This window comes from Terrapene carolina, unplaced genomic scaffold (genome assembly GCF_002925995.2).
Source record: "Terrapene carolina triunguis isolate 2854851 unplaced genomic scaffold, T_m_triunguis-2.0 Scaffold42, whole genome shotgun sequence".
NCBI lineage: Eukaryota > Metazoa > Chordata > Testudines > Emydidae > Terrapene > Terrapene triunguis.
Window position 1 is genome coordinate 19422807 of NW_020664393.1, and position 21998 is coordinate 19444804.

The 21998-nt window shown below is 40.3% G+C and overlaps 1 protein-coding gene across 1 annotated transcript in view; it reads left to right on the top strand.

The window, feature by feature from the left end:
* LOC112108553 (gamma-aminobutyric acid receptor subunit rho-2) overlaps window positions 1-21998 on the top strand; it is a 63628-nt gene that overhangs the window by 13293 nt on the left and 28337 nt on the right. Inside the window, exon 2 of the mRNA XM_024202736.1 lies at window positions 8096-8202. Within this exon, the coding sequence (XP_024058504.1) occupies window positions 8096-8202 (107 nt within the window). The remainder of the gene's footprint in view (window positions 1-8095; window positions 8203-21998) is intronic.

A 21998-nucleotide genomic window follows, 5' to 3' on the forward strand; every position in this document is an offset into this window, starting at 1 on the left:
TTGGCACTTTAAAAGGGCCACTTCCAGAAGCCAAGAACAATTTTAACCAGCACTGGATTTATTCCTCAACTCAACCAGAAGTTATGGGCTTGATGCAGGAACGACTTGGTGAAATCCTATCGTCTGCATAATGCAGGCAATCAGGCAATATAATCACAACAGTCCCTTCTAGCCCTAAAATCTTTGCATCTGAGTTCCAAGGGTGCTGTGTTTGTGGGGTTTTTTAAAATCCTTTTGTCAGTTTTAAATTTGTTGTCTTTTAATATCATTCAGTACTCCCTTGTTTTAAGTATTTTGAGAAATGTAAATAGAGAGCACCCAGCTGATTTTCTCTAGTATTCTTTGTTTTCTATAACTCTGCCATGTCCCTTCTTTCTCATCTCCTCACAAAAGTAAATGGTATCAGTTTTTTCAATCTGTCCTCATGTTGGGAGTCTTTCTATGCCTCTAATCATTTTGGTTGTGTATCTCTGGAGCCATCCATTTCTGCTTTATCTGTGTGAGCTGGAGTGTCCAGAATTAAATATAGTATTCCAGGTGAAGGTGTATCATTGACTTATATGGTGGCATTATAATATCACCAGTATTGTTCATAACATTCTTATACAAAACTAACATTTTGTTTGCTGTTTTGGTTATTCCTTTGATTACTCATATCTTTGGAGTAGAAGGTTTTCATTGAGCAGCTCTACAATGATGCTCAGGTCTTTCTCCTGAGTGGTTAAAGTTAATCAGAATTAACTGTGTATGAATAGTCACAATTCTTCCTCCCAGTGTGCAGTACCTGAGGATTATAGGAATTGCCTTACTGGATCAGAACTGTGGTCCATCTAGTCGAGTATCTTGTCTCCAACAGTGGCTGACACAGAGGAAAGTTCAATAAACCCTAAAGTAGGCAGTTATGAGGTAACCTTCCTCCAGGGAAAGTTTCCTTCTAACCCCTACCAGTTACTGTTTGGCTTTATATTCCTATCAAAACTCCTGTTTGTTAGAACTCTGGATAGTCTTCTTGTTCATATAAATGTCGAATCCTTTTTTGAATCTTGTTAAGCTCTTAGCCTCAATGGTAGCTTGTCCTTGTGTTATGAGGCTAAGTGTTCTCGATCTACTTTCTCTAAAGCATTTATTTTTTGTATACTTTTATCATGTTTCCTCTTATCGACCTCCTTTCACAATCTTGCATGATATGAGAGTTTTTCCATGCTCTTAATCATTCTTGCTGTCCATCTCTGATTTTGCTATCCCCTTTTTGTGCAATTAACACAATATTCCTAGTGAGGCTGTACCGCTGATTTATATACAGGCCTAATATTTTCATATTATGCTCTTTTTAGATGTGTGGCAATTCTCCAAAAAGGGCCATATTTTTGGAGTTTAACGTACCCACCCTATGCACACCCATATATCATTTGAAAACTTATCTTATGTATGTGTCAGTGAGTGATGATGTGGAGCTGTCAAGAGGCGCTGTAAGCCTTTAGGTGAGGTGAAACAATGGTACCCAAAATTTCATAGATTTCATAGATTCTAGGACTGGAAGGGACCTCGAGAGGTCATCGAGTCCAGTCCCCTACCCTCATGGCAGGACCAAATACTGTCTAGACCATCCCAGATAGACATTATCTAACCTACTCTTAAATATCTCCAGAGATGGAGATTCCACAACCTCCCTAGGCAGTTTATTCCAGTGTTTAACCACCCTGACAGTTAGGAACTTTTTCCTAATGTCCAACCTAAACCTCCCTTGCTGCAGTTTAAGCCTATTGCTTCTTGTTCTATCCTTAGAGGCTAAGGTGAACAAGTTTTCTCCCTCCTCCTTATGACACCCTTTTAGATACCTGAAAACTGCTATCATGTCCCCTCTCAGTCTTCTCTTTTCCAAACTAAACAAACCCAATTCTTTCATCCTTCCTTCATAGGTCATGTTCTCAAGACCTTTAATCATTCTTGTTGCTCTTCTCTGGACCCTCTCCAGTTTCTCCACATCTTTCTTAAAATGTGGTGCCCAGAACTGGACACAATACTCCAGTTGAGGCCTAACCAGCGCAGAGTAGAAAGTTTCATTTTTTTTGCACAGTGGCAGAAAAACTGCAACATGACTGGCTACAGTTTTTACTGTTTAGGTTAATTTCAACACTTCAGTGTGGTGTTTATTTGGTCAAGGCTTCCAAACGACAGTGTATTAAAAGATTTTTCTTGGTTTTGCGTAGGCAAATATTTTTTCTCAGAAACGATGAAGTTGTTTAGTATCTGGCAAAAATGGCGAATATCAACAATATTATATCAAATATAAACAAAAATTGGACTAACATGAAATGTTTTCATATCGCATATTCGTTATTGTCAATGTAGCTCACAATTGATGATAATAGTTTTCTATATTTTCAATTGAAATTTGCTTACCAGATCAGTCTCACATTGAAGGTTGGGCACCAGCATCAGTAGCTTGCATGCCCATAGTTTGTATGGCATAATGGATAGATATAAATGTACAATAGAACCTCAGAGTTACAAACACCAGAGTTCTGAACTGATTGGTCAACCACTCACCTCATTTGAAACCATTAAGTACACAATCAGGCAGCAGCAGAGACAAAAAGAAAGCAAATACAGTACAGTACTGTGTTAAACATAAACTACTAAAAAAAAGGGCAAGGTAAAAAGGTTTGACAAGGTAAGGAAACTGTTTCTGTGCTTGTTTCATTTAAATTAAGATGGTTAAAAGCAGCATTTTTCTTCTGCAAAGCAATGTTTCAAAGCTGTATTAAATCAATATTAAGTTGTAAACTTTTGAACGAACAACCATAACGTTTTGTTCAGAGTTACGAACATTTCAGAGTTATGAACAACCTCCATTCCCGAGGTGTTTGTAACTCTGAGGTTCCACTATACATGAATTCCTAATATAATGCTTCTCCAGTGGTAAGCTTTTGTACATACAATGTAGCATATGGTCTGCCTGGTAGAAGGTTTTAATTTGTATTGGCCTATAAATGCTGTACTAGCCTATGAAATATTCTAGAAACTAGCTTTTTAATTCAGTGACATTTGTGCACCGGTCAGTATTAGTGTTAGAGATGGCAATACACAGCTTCATATTATGAATATGCAAAAGCTATGAGAGAAAGATGTGGTCTAATAGCAAGTAGTGAAGACAAAGTCCATAAACAAGTCCTTTCCTCTGCACTGAAGAGGGATGAAGAGCATGTTACAACTCTTATCAACCATATCATCAACAATATGACAAACCAATTTGACCCTGAATCATCTGGAGATGCTTATCAACATATCTACTGGACTACATGTAATATCAGTTGTACAAGAGTCTCTGCTGAAAATAGCAGATGTTGGTGAAGAACAAATGGAGAGATTTGAGAGAGATGCACTTGATTCTGATGGGACATGTAGTTTCTTCAGCCCAATCAAGAAATCTGGCATCAGAATATTTGCCAGCATGGCCAAGAAGATCAAATGTAAGTCTGATAAGGGAGGGACAATCATAGCAACTAGCAGTCCAGGAATTGTTTTCTGCAGAGACCTGTCCTGAGCAAGATGCAGAGATAATGTTTCAAGATATTGTTCTTATGTCCCTCTTCCATGCTGATAGAACGATGAGAAGAACAGGCAAAACTGAATTAGGGCATCAGCTGGAAGCTCAGGCTGAAAGAATCCATGAGCTAAGACCATGCAACAAAGAAACCACTGTGTACATCAGAGATGCCATGGCTGAAATACAAATGATGGCTGTAGACAAATTCCACACATTGGATGAATTGGTTGCTGAATAGTTGAGGCAGGTCCTAAAAGGATTTGACAAAGCTAATTCTGTAATCAGTCATTGACAGATATGACAATAGTAACTCTGTGAAAACTGCAAAAAGACAGTGCTGGACAGGATCTAAGGTTGTATGCAAGAAATACTCGGTGATTGGTGGATGCCCTGTGCCTCCATGGAAGAAGTTTCTAAACATGGCATCCAACAAGCAGTCACTTGTAAAATTCCTCTGTGAATATATGGTTCAAAAAGCACCTGAGAATATAGAAGCACATACAGCACAAGAATTACTTCTTACTGGGGGCTTTTCCAATAGCAAAGTAGCAAATTCCATCATCCATAGAGGCACTGAAGAAGCCCAAGATTTGTACAGTATTCAAGAGTAAGTGCACACAAGGATGCTTCTGTATGCTCTATGTGCCTATATGACCTTTTGGTCTCTCAGTGTGAAAGAAAGCATAGTAATTAGGTCATCTGATACAGGTGTTTTGGTGCTTGCTGTTCATTCCTTTTCAAAAATGGAACACACAGATAACACGTGGATTGAGACAGGGACCATTCCCAGGCCAATTGATAAGCATCGCTTTATACCAGTGCATGCAATTTGTGACACATGCACACATGACTTCTGCAACATACTTCCAGGAGTGCATGTATTACCAGGATGTGACTCTGTGTTATCTCTATTTGGTATTGGAGGGAAAATCTGTGTTTAATGTTGTCAAAATAAAGGGAGCCTACCACTTGAGAGATCTTGTCATATTGGGAGAAAGTGATGGACAAGCCACAATTTCTGCAGCAAGGGATTTGATAGCGGTGGTGTATGACCAAAGCAAGAAAGAAAAGGAGACCCACGAAGACCTGAATTGCTTGCACCTCAATCAATCCATCAAAAAGGACACGTCACTGGCCAAATTCCCACCATGTCAGGACAGTTTTGAAGATCATGTCAGAAAAATATCTTGGCAAACAAAGGTTTGGATGTCTTCACACATAGATAAACTAGATATTGAATCACCTTTGCAACAAGGATGGGAAAATGTGGATCATGAACTACATCCTATATTCTTCAAGGGCCCAATGACATCTGAGCTTCTACAAAATCTTAGTTGTACCAGTAGGGGTCACTGCACAATCAGCTGTGTCTGTAGTCAGAACAATGTTCCCTGTACAGAACTGTGTAAATGCCAAGGCAATGAAGACTATGGTAACCCATTCATTCTTGACAGAGATCATAATGATGAAAAAATTGACGATGACGATGTTAACTAGAAATGTCACCAGCGCTATTACATTTCAATGATACTTGTCCAGATTTATTGTTAGGTTTTCTTTTACATTGTTGTTGTGATGTTTTGAACTCACAAAGAAATCCAATGTTATGTCTTGCAATAATACATAGAGTCATAGAAATATTTGCATTCATTTCTGTTAGTTTAAAATGATCATTTTTAACATGTAGCTGGTGTCACTATTTATCCCTGTTTCTTTGGTAATAGCACCACTTGACAGCTCCACATCATACCTCATCTTAAAGTAGACATAATAAGATTTCAAATGATCTATGATGTGCATGTATGTAGAGAGGAGTACATTAAATTAACCAAATTGACTCTGTCTGCCGCTTGCCTAATACCAGTTTTCATGTACCATTGTGCTACCCACTTTGTTTGGTTGTCCCGAAGTTCCTCACCAAATTCTTTAATCATGAGTAATTTAATAATTTCAAGTCAACTACAAATTTTGCCACCTCTCTGTTCACCTTTTCTCCAAGTCATTAATAAAGGTGTTATACAACACCGGTCCTGGTACAGATCTTGGGCCATTCTATTGCTGGCCTTTCATCATGGTAAAAATCCACCATTTATTCCTACTTTGTTTCTGCCTCTTAGCTAGTTTCCAATCCATAACAGTATTTTACACCTCACCCCATGATTACTTAGTTTCCTTAATACACCCCTTTGGTGAGAGACTTTGTCAAAGGCTTTTTGAAAACCCAAATCAATTTTATTAGCTGTTCTCTTTAATTTGCTATTTTGTTGACTTAAAGAACTTTAACATATTAGAGAGATACACCCTTTTCTTTTACAGAAGCCATGCTGGTTTGGCTCTATCATATCATGTTCATCTAACTGTTTAATAGTTCTGTTTATAATTATTATTTCAACTAATATACCCCCAATGAAGTAAGGCTTATACTGGTTTATAATTCCCTAGATCAGCCCTACAGCCTTTTTCAAAATAGGTGCAACATTTGGTACCCTCTAGTAGCATAGCTGATTTTAATAAGAGTGCAACTCAGTTAACACTCATGGAGTTGCGCACATCTGTAACTGAGCACAGAATATTGGACAGTGTTTCCACCTGTTCATCATCATGCCCTAATTAACTTTATATGCAAACAGACAACACCAGTATTTAACACACATGCTGAGAAACACTTCTACCCACAGACCTGATCCTTACTGATTTCAGTGGATCATTCAGTGTTTATTTTTAAGCTCTGTTTTTGTTGGAAACTTCTCATCCTCATTTAGTGTCTTTTTTTCTTGCATTCACTATTGCCAACATAGAGTTCCAATTCCTCCACTCAAGTTCTGCCTCTACCAGCCAATGAACCCCCCAAACAAATGGATTTAACTGTCCTGCCTCACCCCTTTTATTTTCTTAGTAACTCTCTGATCATTAATTGCAGCAGTATTTAGATCTTATAAGGTCTCACTTTCAGGGCAAAGGGGTTCAGAGATCTTAATTATTCTAATCCTTCCTTCTATATTGATGTGGAACTGTTGTGATTGCAGAATCGGATTTTCTCTTAGAGGTGCAAGGGACAGTTAGCTGACAGGACTATAATTGAATTCCCAGTGTATGCTGGTTGGTGAATTTTTTTAGCCCTTTATTCAGAGGCTTGTTGCTATCTCCTTACTGTGGTTGTAGTTTGTGGTATATTCCATTATATCTGAATGAAAAATGAATTCATTTTCTCACTTGCTATACAGGGCAATGGAGGACTAAGAATTAAGGTAGACTTCAGGTAGAGTGAAAACAATGCAATACTAATACCCTGGAGGGAATGGAGTGATTTTATTACTACTAAGGTTTATGGGAAACAAGCTTTCCCCGATCCACACGCACAGCTCCCATTGGTGCAGTGGACTGAGAGCATCATATGACAGTGCATAAATATATTCAAACAAAAGTGAATCTACAATAATGTCACCTTGATACTGTATGAAGTGTTGTTGTAAACATGTTGGTTCCAGGATATTAGCGAGACAAGGTAATATCTTCTATTGAACCAACTTGGTGAGAGAGACAAGTTTTTAAGTTACACAGAGCTCTTCTTCAGGTCAGGTGTAGCTTGAAAGCTTGTCTCTTTTACCAACAGAAGTTGATCCATTAAAAGATATTACCTCACTCACCTTGACAGTGGGCAGACCTGTTTGAAGTCCAAGTCACATCAGTTTAGTTTTTAGATCAAACCCTATTTTTACTATAGTCAGCACAAAAGAAACAATGTAGCAGCAGAAAAGCAAATGCTTCCTAGCCTACCTTGAGCATCCTCAGCAAAATTACCTGCTACACTCTCATTCTAGAATCCTTTTGACAGTAATGATATCTGAAGTAGAAAGAGCACAGCCTGATTCTCAGAGACCATGCTGAAGTTGCAGGGAGGGCAGCGGAGAGAACCTTGTTAGACTGAGGGCTTGTCTACACTACCGCGGTAGTTCGACGGCTGGCAATCGAACTTCCGGGTTCGATTTATCGCGTCTGGTGTGGACGCGATAATTCGAACCAGGAAGTGCTCGCCGTCGACTGCGGTACTCCACGTCAGCGAGAGGAGTACCGCGGAGTCGACGGGGGAGCCTGCCTGCCGTGTGTGGACCGCGTCTGAACCGTGGTAAATTCGAACTAAGGTATGTCGACTTCAGCTACGTTATTCACGTAGCTGAAGTTGCGTACCTTAGATCGAATTGGGGTGTTAGTGTAGACCAGGCCTTAGAAATGGACATTAAAAATATGGCTGTGGACTGTATGCATGGTAATTCCATGCTAGTAGCTGCAGCAGGGCATCCCTGTCTCCTCTACGCTGCCTCCCCCGCCACCATGCCCAGAAGTCCTGCTGCTCTCATGGTAATTCCGGCAGCGGGGAGCTGCTCAGACAAAACTACCATACATATTGCTACTCCTTAACATCGCATGGAAACCAGCGAGACAAAATAACTCTCATCCACTAAGGTGTCATCTTTTTAGAGTCACTTCGGGTACAATGATTACAGAACTGGAGTAACAAACAGCCCTGTTGTTCATCTTTTACAGCCACATCTATAAGAAGAATCATGACATGACCAAAACTCGGAAAGGAAAAACGGAACAGCTCCTGAGAGTCGATGACCACGATTTCACCATGAGGCCAGCTTTTGGAGGTAGGAGTGTTGTTCTGTCTATTTTTCAGTTCATTTGTTTTGGGAAAATATCTCTGAGCCAGATTGTTCTCTCCTACCTCTGTGTAAGGTGGAAAGAACCCCAATACCTTCAGTGGATACTCCAAGGTAACTGTAGCAGACTTTGGCCTCCAGTACCCTAGGAGAACAGACAGACTCCTTTCTATCGGTAAGCTCTCCTTCAGTTGAGTAGTGCTTCCAAGAGCATGGATCTGGACCTTTTCTTAAATGATATTTCACTCTGCTTGAGAATTGTGTCTAGAAGGGAAGAACAGCTACAGTTATTGGTTGGATGTTTATTTCTAGTTGTGAAGAAGGCTCATGATGAGCTTCTGAGCTGACATGATTAAATCATAAAATAATTAAACAGATAAATCATCAGCCAGGTCACTCTGCATGCTCACAGAAGAACCAGAATAGTTTTGTCAAGTTGTAAACCTGATTTCTCATAACCTTGTACAACAACTTAGGAGGAGGAGGAACCAGGCCCACCAACACCTTTCCATCCTTTTCCCACTCATCAACCACAGGAATTTGCTTAGGAGCCACCCTCTTGATTCTAAAGGATGATCCCTGCTCACTACTCCAGAGGTAGGTCATGGCAGCAGTGGCGATGTCAGCCCTGACGTAATCCTCCCTGTAGCTGGTTCTAGCCCAGAAAAGCTACGTGGGAAAAAGAAGAGCAGGTGAGGGGAGAAGCTGCTGCAGAGGGCAGAGAGCTAGTTCCTGCCACCACATATCAGGAGCCAGCAGATCAAAGATGCCCCCTCAGTCTTCCTAACAGACAACTAGGTTCTGGAAAGCCTATCCTGTCCTCTTTCAAGCGGCTACCAGGCTAAGGTGACCACATGTCCCTAAAAACTAGGAATGTTCTGGTATTTTGCCCTGCTCCACTGCTCAGACTGAGTCCCTGGCCCTGTAAGTCAGCATCAGTCCTCCGCCTCCTTATGTAGAGTCCTTAAAGGAGGGAGGTCAAGAGGTAAAGGTTTTTAACTATAGAAGTTCTGTAACTGCTTCTGGTACAGCAACTTTTCTGGTTATCTGTTTTTCTCCACTGCTTCCAAGCAGGAAGCAGTGGTGTAAAACACTGGCTGCATGCATGCAATGATGTATCCCCTCTGATGACTGGCTTCAGTGATTATAACAAGCCTATTACTTATCTATAGCTACAGGAGTTCTCCTTTAGCTCAAGCAGTAGAGGGCTGTGTTTTGGTGCTGAAAGGTTTGGGTTGGATGGATCCCCCTATTGATGGAAATGAAAGGGCAGAAGTAAAATGCTAAAACTGGAAAAAATAAACCACTTGGGGTTGTGCTGCTAACGACCCTCCCAGAAGTGAGGAGGGCAAGTTCAGACACTCATGGCTGTGTGAACTGCCTTTAAAATGGAGACACACTGTACTGATAATTTAGGAGGAGGGGGCCAGGCATTCCTTACACAACATGGCACATTTTTACCAAAGGAAACAAGGGTAAAAAACTCCAGCACAGACCTGTATTTACCACATGCTCACGTTAGACTACATAATCTGAAAGGCTGTGCTGACTGTAATCTATATTCCTATCTTGCTATGACTGCAGTGGTTGGCAATTGTAGCCATATTATTCAGCATTATATTAAAATGTTATTTAAAAGTCAGAAAGAAAGTAGTCAAAAATGTGTTAAGTATGGTTGTATTCTCAAAACAGAATGCAAAATGGCACGGTAGGATCCATGTTTATCTCCCAATGATTCCAGATCAAATTTACTCAGGTTACAAGTAATAGTTCAGGATACACTCAGCCAACAAATCTATTGTGTAAGAAGATGCTGTATTGTAACTCTGTTCAGAACTTGAAATGAGTACAGAGTGCAGCAGCCTGTTGGTTAAGTGGAGCATGTCACTGTGAGCACATGACCTGGACTTCTGGAACTGACTGGCTGCCTATAGGTTTCCTAATGGAGTTGAAAGTGTTGATTTTGACCTAAAAAGCCCTACATGGCCGGAGACCTGCCTAGTTGAGTGTTACCAGCTCTCATGATTTTATTGTGAGTCTCATGACATTTGCTGTTTTACTTAAAGCCCCAACTTCTGGAGTCATGTGTTTACATGAGAATCTCTGCTTTCATGGGGGAAAAAAGCAGTAAGCTTCTAGTCACTGTGGTAGCAAAGAAAAGCACATGATCCAAGTGCACTCTAAAGGCTCAGATACTGGAATGCAAATGAAAAAGAATTAAGCGTCTTTTATTGTTAAAAATCTTAGGATTTTCAAGCTAGCCTCATGAGTTTTGAACACTTGAAGTAGACAGTACGGCACTGGCTCTCTCTCTCTCATGATACTGCTACAAGTGTGATGAAGAGTAGGACTTGACTTGGAATCTCCTTGTTTTATACAAGAGGGAGCGGCTAGTGGGGTATTCTCCTGAGGCAGGCCCTCTACTTTGGGATCTGTTCTCCTCACTTGGTCTGAAATAGCCTGAATCAAGTGATCTCCAGGAGATGTTCTTTCTGGCGGGGCTGCTATGCATTTGGTATGGAAGGTTCTTGGGGAGGCTGAAGGACAAGATTTTGTTGTGCTCTGTGCTGAAGTTCTAGGTTTTATGGGACCTGCTGCTATTGTTCTATTGTATTTTCTTCTGTCTTTTATTGTATTTTTAATATTTTATCTGTGTGCCCAGAGCCTGAGAGAGGTGTCTCTTTGTATGTTTCACACCCAAATAAATAAAGGCGTGTTTACATTGTCATTCTTGTAACTTTAATACAGTGTATTTTAAATATTTTGCTCAATTTAACAGAGTATTTTAAAAAAACAATACAATCTTTAGGATCCTGCAAGATCCTAAAAACCTGAAGCAGTTTTTGCAAAATCAGTTACTTCAACCCAATGTTCATCAACTTAATGAGCAGACTATTGGAAGCTGCATTTGAAGACATTTCAGAAAATTGCACTTTCAGCTTCAGAGATGAGATTTTGAAAGCATCTTGGCGGGAGGTGGGGAATGGATGTGGAGACCATGTTTCTGTAATTTCTGCTGAAAACAATGACATCTCACAAAGGCCTTGTTTGAACTAGCAAAATTGCCCAAGACTGACAATGGGTGTCAGTAAATGGGTGCAGCTGAACAGGATTTAACTGTGTATGGCTAAGAACTAACCTTGGCAACAACTTAATTATATTAGACTGTAGGCTATGTAAGCACAAATCAAATGCAACCGGACAACTTTGTGACAGGAGCTGGATGTTTAGGTTCCTGTGGTATCAAAAAATCTTGTTGTGTATATTTCTAGTGCTAAAATAAATCATATAGAAAAAGATTAGGAAAAAATAGAGTAAATTAACTCGATATATTTTTTATATCCAGTTTATATTTATATATTTTTATTGTTATGCATCATAAAATCATAGGGCCTCATTCACCACTGCATTACTCCAACCGAGTTATACCAGTGTAAAACTGAAGTCAATGGGGCCTGATTCTCATATAATCTAAGGCCCTTTTGTCCTGCTCAGGGAGTGTAAAGGGGCCTTAAAGATGGGTGTAACTGTAACCTGTGCCCACTGTAAGGCCCTCTTACACTTCCAGAGTGTTGTAAAGGAGCTTTAGTGTAAAAAGAATCTGGCAAAAAAGCAGAGTAACATACTGTGAATCAGGCCTATAACTTTATGTTCCAAATGAAAATGACTGTCATCTCCACACAAACCCAAATAGAAATATTTCCCAGGGAACCTAGGCAGTAGTATTAGATTGTAGTGAAATCATGTGTCATGTAGCATGTTTGTAAAACCTGAGAAAAATGAGCAAGAGTTATATGAGGAGAGACTGGGGAAGAATATTAGAAGGAAGGTGAAGTATCCAAGAAAAGTTATCACTGTAAAGCGCTAGAGCAGACGTTATGTAAGCAATGTTATTAACAGCCCAACTGTCATAGTTAAGTCTTGCCTGATGTCAACCCATTAGTGACAGCTATTGGGTAAAGTGATAATGACAAAGACTGTTGCTTTACTAATGTTCTATGCAGCCTCCTCTCGTCCTAAAATAGATTGCATTTGTTCTGACCCTTTTGGAGTTATCTCCATGCCAGTGACCTTGCTCAAGCCAGCAGATGTTCAGGTATTATTTACAAATATTAATATTTAAAGATTATGTAAATGTTTTAGTTGGGCTCTCTTCTTTAAACACCCATTTTAAGCATTTCATCTATGATGTTTCATATTTTACAGGGAGCCTGTGAATAAGCAGCTTTAGTTGATACTCAAAATAGCTGTACCTTCTTTGCTGAGAAACAACCTAATGCTTCATGTTATACTTATCCATAGAGAATGTCAACTAGATCTTGCTGCACTTGTTGAATAATACTTTTATCAGCACCCATGGACAGTTGCGTGACTGAAGGCATAAATGGCTCACATAGGGTTAGTGTCAAAGGTTAGGGTAAAACTCACTTCTTCTGCAATGATAATCCAGCAGTAAAATGGGAAAACACACAAACAATCCCCCTCTCTTCCCCCAATACAGTGATACTCAACCTACTGAATGTAGCCTGTGTCTGAACTTAATTGATTGTATCTGTTTTAGGGCTAAGCCCACACGTGCTGAGCACCCACAGTTTTGTTTGTCTTTAATGCCTCTTGAGACCAAACCCATAGACTAAGAGCATATGTTGCCACAGCATTGTTAGTTCAAGGTATAACTTGAGTGTTAACTCTAACCTAACTCCCATCTGCACACACAAATCTCTAGCTCGAGGTAACTGTGGCTTTATCATTGAGCTAGCTGATCTGTCGGGGGAGGGGAGGAGGCTGAAGTTCAAGTGCCGCTAAAGCTCAAGTACTAGTGGGGAGTCAGCTTAAGTTTCTTGAGGCACGGACTGTGGAAGGACACTGTTTACCCAACAAAAAATAAATAGGAGTTTATGGGGTGTACAGAATCACCAAAGACTGGTCTGCAGCTCAGACACATCAGATTTTATACTGTGGTCTCCCAGATTTGTTTTTTTCTATCATGATTTGAGCAATTGCCCTGAGGGCCTTCCATTTGTGTCTTTGTAGTCTGTGAGCTCTTTAGATCAGGCTCTGTCTCTAACTACGTTTGTACAGCACCTAGTACAATAAGGCTCCTACCTTTGTGGAGGCCTTTAGCTACTACCACAGTATAAATAATAATAAAGTGTTACAACTCCTTCTCACTCCTCTCTGAACCTGGGATTGATCTTATTTGCATAGCCACTATTTTGGCCTCAGAATGAGACTTAACCTGCAAAATGCATGTCAGAAAAGATGTATCAATCTCATTTTAGTCACATGTGGAATTTTTGTCCTCACAGTCCACTGCTGCTATCTCATTTTAACAATTGAAAGGCAGATGAAGAGAAGGAGACTGATATCAAAGGAAACTAACAGAACTCTGAGCTTTTGAACTCTATGGCAGAGTCTGAAATTAAAGGGAAATGACAAAATCTTCATCTTGGAGCTGGCAGAACAGCAGATTGCAAATACGGACTTCAGGCAACTTCAATGCAGCCCACTCCTTCCTATCTTCTAAGGCGTTCAGTAGGATTATACCCATAAAAAGAATCACAGTAGCTTATATCACATGAGTACCCAGCACAAAACTCTGCTATTCAGAGAACTGGCCTGAACCTTATGCCTTCTAAACTGCATCCCAGAGAGGGTGTTTTATACAACAAGATGTTCCAGGATGTGAGTGAGACCCATAGAAAAGGAGCTCAAGACTAATCTGAAAATGTCTTTCTGTCCTCCAGAGTTTTCCAGGATTTTTTTTTCCTTCCCAAGTGGCAAACCATTCCTTGGATCACAACCCAATGCCCTGGGAATAAGGTATCTGACCTTTCCCTCGCTTCTTTCAGATTCATCTACAATAAGCTGCTCCATATTTTTTTACCTACTCTTCAATGAGTTCCATTCATTATTCAGGTTGCATACCACTTAGGCCATTTGTGATGAGGTTCCTATTTGAATCTGTATTTAGTAGTTGGACTCCATCGGGATAAGAAACTTAACCAAAAGCCCAGATCTGAACATCCCTGAATTTTGGGTATGTTCAGATCCAGATAAGAACTTTGTGGTACAGGCCCATTTGCACTCCTAAAAAACCTGTGATACAAGTGTCAAATGCTGTCTTCTGAGCTATCCTACTATAAGTTTCGGCCTGCTCCAAGGATAGCTCCAGCATGACACCTGGAAGTCTGCCTGGTTCCAATTCAGCAGTAACTTAAGTATGGGCCTTGCTTTAAGCCTGTGAGTAGTCCCATTGAAGTCAGTGTTCCTGTGCTTAAAGTCAGGCACGTGCTTAAGTAGCTTACTGTATCAGGGCCTATATATTCAGCAGTCAGAGAAGATACATTGGTGTGTTTGAAATCCGATTCAGTTGCCATGTACCACAGTCTTTAGCATTACACTGATCAGCTTGGAGACGGGGGATGTTGAAACCCTAAATTGCAGTAAACACATGCAGAGGCTAGAAGGTGAATCTCAGTTATTTTTACTGCTGCACATCAATGATTACTCTTGAATTGGAGCTGTGTGAAAACAGTAAATACTTTTCATGAAAAAAATACAGTTTTGGTGAAGGCCATTTTGTGGCCCCAAAATTTCTCTTTAGGCAACATTTTGTGTGTGTGTGAAATGTCAGTTTTCACATTGAAACCTGGTAAATTTCACACATTTTGATGCAAACTGAAATAAATGGAGGGAGTTAGTTTGGAGTTTTTAGAAACAGATTAATTAAATTGCCTCTTGGAGGCATCTTGCTTTCCCTGCTCTGTGAATGAATCCAAGGCTGGAGCCTGGGCTCTGAGACCGTCCCCACTCACAGGCCTCAGAGCCCAGGCTTCAGCCCAAGCCCAAACAGTTACAGTGCAATTTTAGCTCTGCAGCCTGACCCCTGCCAGCACAAGTCAGCTGATCTGGGCCAGCAGCAGCCATGCTTCTATCACAGTGGAGCTGTACCCTTAGTGCCTAACTGTCATTGATTTCCATAGGAGTTGGGCACCTAAGCACTTTTGGGGTGCTCAGATATTACAGTAACGTGCGCCATATCATACCTAACATAGATAGATCTGTTGGCTTATAGCTGGAGCTATAACAATTGACGCCAGCTGAGGGTCTGCTCCCCACCCCAGTATTCAGTCTCCAGGATTGTTAATCTGGCATCTTTCCAGAGCTCCAAAATTCAATCAACATTTTAAAAATAAAATGTAGGGAATTTAGCGCTCGTGAGCCAGGCACAGTACAGTGCTGTATACATTTCTCCACAGAGTTTTGCCAGCTGAAATTAATCTGGGGCTGCAGCTATTCCCGCTATTACCATCCTGGACCTGGTTTAACAGCAACTGCCTGTTGTCGGAACTGTGAAGTGATTTTGTGATGTACACAATCTGGGATGAAATCAACACTTGTTTTTCAATTCTGACCTAACTCAGAATTTGAACCCAGATCTCTGAAGGTGCAAAGCAAGTGTCTATTAAGGAGTATCTCATGGTCTCTTACAAACCCTTGTGTTTCAGCAGAGTTGCAGCATTTAAAAAAATGAGCACGTCCATTGTCTCAGAGGTAGCGTCAAGAAAAATTGGTTTTAAGATGAATTAGAGAGCTATTAAAGTAGCACTAAGACACTCCAGGGCTCTTTAAGCTGTCTGTTAACAAATGTTTCAATTGTTCTAAAAGCCCAGTGGCTCACAGTGCATCATAAGCATGCTTGCTACAGCCAGACCCAAACAAATTCCTTAAACATAGCAACACAAAGGAGCAGACATGCAAACTGAAAGCCCTGATTCTGCAATCACTTGTGCACATGCTAAACTTTAGTCACTTGAGTAGCCCCACTGATGTCAATGAGACTACTCAGTAAGTTTAGCACGTTAAGTGTTTACAGGCTAAGACCCAAAGCCTCTCCTTAAGCCTCAAATCTCAATCCTGCAAACACTTAAGCACATGAATAAATTTATTCACAGGAGCAGGCTTACTTAAATTATTGCTCCCATTTACTTCAATGAGAATGAAAGGTGCCCAACACCTCCTAAAATCAGGCTACTTCCTTGTTGCTATTATTTGTATTACAATAGTGCCCATGGACCCCAACTGGGCTCAGTGCCCAGTTGTGCTAAGAACATTTATGTCAACATGGCCCCAGATGGGTTAGGTGCCCAAATGTGGATTATGCATCCAAGTTTGAAAATTCTGTCCAGAGATAAAGACATCTAGGGGCAGGTCTACACTACTGCTTAGGTTGATCTAACTTACGTCGCTCAGGGGTGTGAGAAAGACACCCCCCTGAGCGACGCAAGTTACAGTCACCTAAGCGCTGTCAACACCGGTGCTATGTCAGCAGGAGACGCTCTCCCGCCAACATAGCTTCTGCCTCTCTTGGAGATGGAGTAATTATGCCGATGGGACAGCGCTCTCCCATCAGCATAGAGCATCTTCACCAGACGTGGTGCAGCCAATGTAGTGCTTCTAGTGTAGACCTGCCCTAGGTATTTACAGTATTAAGCTACAGGTGTAGTTGATATGTTTGAATAATGTAGCGCTCTTGTATTAAATGAAGATCACGTTATACAATAACAACAGGACAAGCCCTCTTCCTTCCTTGCATTACCACTGATCCCATTAGAGGGGGAGGGAGAGGTGGGAGGGCTCATCCCCTCCCAGCTCTGTACCTCCTCCAGCTCCCTTTCAATAGAGAGATTTTCTTTGTTTGCTCCTCATTAGTGGCAGTTGGTGGGGAATTTGGCTAAGCATCTGGAGCCCTGGTGGTTGAACAGTTTAGTTTGCAGAGAGACAGGATTAAAAATGTAGCAGTTTCCTAATGATCACAAGGATTAGTGAGACCAAAAATCTCTTGACATCTTTCTATGACTGATCAACAGCTGTTTAATTCAACAGTATGTTCTGTAGCCACACTGACCTTTAAGAATACCCAGGGTTTGTTGCAGTTTGAAGAGAGTATTTGTTGCTGGATTTCTGTTTTGCTTTAAATATTGTAAGTAATTAATATGCAATTCTTGACCAAGTGTGAAAAATGTATGTTGATCTAAATTTTGAAGAGCCATAAGCAAAAATCCTACAGTCAGAAAGTCTTGAGACGTTGCTATATGTTAGTTTTGCCTTACAGCTTCACATGCAGAATTCTTGAATTTTTGGCAGATGTAAACCAGCATAAAGAAAATTGGGATTTGGTTAAAATCAGCCTGTAGGAAGTTCACATGGCTTTAGGTATTGGAGTGTCATCTACTATGGAGCGACTCTGAGAACTGGTTATTAAGTAACATAGATCTATGTGGGTAATTCAAGGAACACAGTTAATGTAACAACCAGAGCTGATTTCCAAACTAGTGTATGGAGTTTGGCAGCTTTGCTATGCAGTTTCTTAGACTCTCACTACTCTACTATAAATTGATGTGCATATGCATTTTGTTTGAGTTTTTTTCAAGCCCTGAAGTAGGGAAGAGATAATAGCAAAGAATTGGACAAGAATACGACATATACTTTTTGCATATTATGTTGCCATGATAATCAGAAATATACTGATTCTGTGATCAGGCAGGGAAATGGGTAGATTCATCCAAAGGAAGTGGCTCTAGATTGTTGCACACTTGTTACACTCTGGAATTTAGTGAGATGAGTTGAGCGGTATCACGTGCTTGTTCATAACACAGAGACCAGAGGATTGAGTGTTGTAAGCTGACGATCGCTAACATAATTGCCTGAATAAACAATCCCCTCTGCTGAAGAAATCAGTGTGTTTTGCAGGATGTTTGTTCTAATTTTCCTGTTAATGAGATTTCTTTATATAGAGAGCTTTTAATCAAGAAATGCAATGGATTGTTTTCCTAGCTCTGCCTCAGACTTTCTGTGGTCTTGGACAAATCATCTAATCTCTCTGTGCATTGGTTTCCCAATTTATAAACATGGTGATAATGTGTTCAGACTAATCAAAGACATGTTTGCCTGGCATGTGTGTATACATAGGTAATAAATATACATCTATTGTTAAAATTTCATAGTATTGTGCAGTGAGACTTCATTTTCCAGAGCACAAATATTGTGTAATTTTTAGTCATACAATCGCTGTAGCGTATCGATTTACATAGTGATGTGGAGAGACAGGGAATTTAAATGAAAATTACAAAGTATATGCAAAATAAATGTGTGGACAGCACCACAGTCTTGCCTGTCTGTGTCTAAATCTTGCTGATTCTTTCTGCATAATATCTCCAAGATATTGCCTTTCTCATCCATCTACACAGCTAAAACTCTCGTCCAGGGTGGTGTTATCTCACGTTTCAATTACTGCAACATCCTTCTCTCTGGCCTTGACAAACACAATCTCGCCCCACTTGTCTTCATTCAGAATGCTGCTGCAAAGATAATTTCCTAGCCCATCACTTTGACCATATCAATCCCACCCCACTGAATCTCTCCATTGGCTCCCCCTTCTCTGTCACATCAGACATAAACTACTTGCCTTCACTTTCAAGGCCCCTTATGGCCTATTCCCAATCTACCTATCATCTCTTATTTGTTACTGAGGTGGCAACTCCGACCTCCAATCAGCCCATGATGCCTTCCTCCATCACCCACTTGTTAAATTTTCAGAAAGTACCTTCATGGTTTCTCCCAAACTCCCTTCATGTTTGGGAGGAGCTCCCCATAAACATCTAAAAAGCTACCTCATTATCCTCCTTCAAATCCCATCCTTAAAACTCTCCTTGGCCATGATGCCTACAAAACACTTGACAAAGGTTAAGCCACTGGTCTGCTGAGAGCACCACCTGTCTTGATGAACAGTAATGTCTTGTTGTTTCCTGGTGCTCTCCCACCTGACTGTCTGTATCCATCTGGGGTCTTTTGTTTTATACTTAGATTGTAAGCTCTTTTGGGGCAGGGACTATCCTTTGCTCTGTGTTTGTACAGTGCTTAGCACAATGGGGTCTGGGTCCATGGTAAGGGCTTCTAGGGGCTATGGTAATACAATTAACTAATAATAATTCCTGTTTCTCTCTTATAAATTGGAGTGCAGGCTACATGGGAATTCATACCCATTTGATTAATTTCACTAGTTCCCTGCTGCTAAATCAAACTAACCATGCCATCTGCATTTCTGTACTATTCTTCGCCTCTTTGCTACCCCACCTCCAGCTTCCCCTTATCTGTATCTTCACTCCCCTTCTGCATCACCTCCTTTCACTCACTCCATATGCTTGTGCTATCCTGCAGGCTCCCATCTCCTTCATCTTCTCATAACCTCAGCTCTGCACACGTGCTGAAGAGAGGGAAAAGAAGAAAAACAATGATAATTGCCATTGACTTTGGTAGGAATCTGCCTGAGAAAAGCAGAGTAAACATTTCTACTTAAGTCAATAGAAGTAATTGAAGTCAATTTTACTCAGACTTTCCCTCAGTAATATTTGAGTTAAGGACCTCAGGATTTGGGCTTGCAGGTTTAATTATTTTTCTTCTTCTCCCTCTCTATCTATTCCATTCACTCTTTTTTCGTTACCTCAGGATCTTGCTCTTACTTAACTATGGGGGCGGAAGGAAGCAAAAAGAGAGTCATCAATGTAAGAATATGATAAAAACCAATCTAAGTCCTCCCCTCCTCATGACTCCTGAATGTGTCCATCTTTAAACTGAACACCCGGAGAGGGGATGTCTTTATTTTGGGTTTTGTAATGTATCAAAAACACGACAGATTGAACTGTTACGGGTTGCCCTTGCACTTGGATAACTGCCATTTATCTCAGTGCAAAACTGAGCCCTGGATGCACAAAAGTGAAAAAGATGATACAAAATTAGAGTGCAGCACTATCATTTCATTTTCAAGGGAGGTGTAGAGAGTGGGGGGGAGGGTAAATGTAAATTTACGTTCCCTTTCCTCCCAGCTGCTGTTCTTTTTTTGTATCTGTATTCTATGTTCAGGCACCCATGTGAACTGCAGCAGTAAACAGACTTTGGATGTGATTTGATTTAAATCATCATAGCTTGAATTAAGCCTTTGCATGCAGAGTATGGAATCTACTGTGAGGATTTTGTTCGGCATTTACATGAATTTTATGTGAAGCTTCTCACACACTGGTGGGATCCAATGTGAAGTACTGTGAACCATCAGCTTCTTTTTCTTTTTACGCAAGATTACACTGGCAAGCCTTTCATGATGGGTTCTCTCTTTTCTGTTAGTACAGAGCCTAGCACAACAGGTCACCCACTTGGTGCCCAGTCCTACCATAATATACGTATTTAGTAACAATAAATAATAAGTGCTTTCTACAGCAAAAGCCAGATTGCACCTCTGCCCTAAGGACAATCTAGTTTGCTGTTGGCACTAGAAATTTCAAAGGGCTTGGGGACATGGTCCTGCCCCCTTCCACAGTAACCAGCAAAGCTGAGCATGTGGAAGTCGGACATAGGGACAGTTGTCACCATGCCTGCTTTGTGTCCCTGGAGGCTTTCTGGCTGAGTTGTCTACAATGCCTCCGGGGAATCCTGCTGCTGCATGATCCCAGTGAAGGAAGCAGCTTTGCCACAGTATAACCTCGAATATACAAAGACCTTGAGGGATGGATGTATAAACAACCAAATATATTTGCATGGTCATAAAATAACTTGATCCTTGAGATATTTAAATAAAGTCATTTCACTGCTGTCTGGATTAAGGCTTTCTGAAAGTCAGACACCAACAGTTTAATATTTTATAATCCCTCCTTCTGCTATGTCATCTAATGTAATATTATTGTGCCTGCTTCTGTGTCAGGTCTAAATCCCTATGGCACTTAGTTATTCTGCTCACATAAGGTTCAGCATAAAGCTGTGTATAAGAAAATGAATTAATTTAAAAGACTTCCCTTACTGTCATACTCAGAGCAGTGATCTTTTCTAACAAACAGGCTGGAGAGACATATCACTGGGTCGACTACATTAATATTGTTATAGTGAATGCATGCTGTCTATCCAATGACATCAAGGGAATTAATAAAAAGACTATTATTATTCATTCATACCGTGACCCACAGTATGGCATCCCTACATGTTTGAGCAAAGAAGAGATATTAATGAACGTTAATTTTATATAATGGCTAATACCACAATTGTGTTTCTACCCCACTGATGTTACTGCAAGTCAAAATGACCTTGTTAAAAATAGAAATATGATGTTGTTAACTACTTGAAAGTCAACCTTATTAAAGAGATCTGGAATTAACTGAGAAGGAGCATTCCTTTACGATGTTATAAAGATGTTTTTGTCTTAATATTCAACATTTTTTGATAGTAATGTGTTTAATAATTTTAGGTCACTTGATAGTCTAAATAATCACAGAGTTGAATAAGGTGTGGATGTGTCCAAGGTTTAAACCAGTATAAACAACTTCAAATGGGAAATCAATGTATTAAAATGCCACATGTATGATACAAATTAATTGACTGATTTCACCTTATTAGACTTCACAGCTAGTCAATTGAGGAGGCTGAATAAACAGTAAAATACTAAAACCTGCTGATTTATAAAGTACTTGCACTTAATTTTTTTTTTAAGTCCCCATTACAGTTTACCAAAAACAGAACTTTACAAAATTTCACTATGGCGGTATATGTGAAATGAGTTGATGTTTAACGAGACTGACTAGTTTCTAGTGTCAAGTATCAGAGGGGTAGCCGTGTTAGTCTGAATCTGTAAAAAGCAACAGAGGGTCCTGTGGCACCTTTAAGACTAATAGAAGTATTGGAGCATAAGCTTTCGTGGGTGAATGCCCACTTCATCAGACGTCTGATGAAGTGGGCAT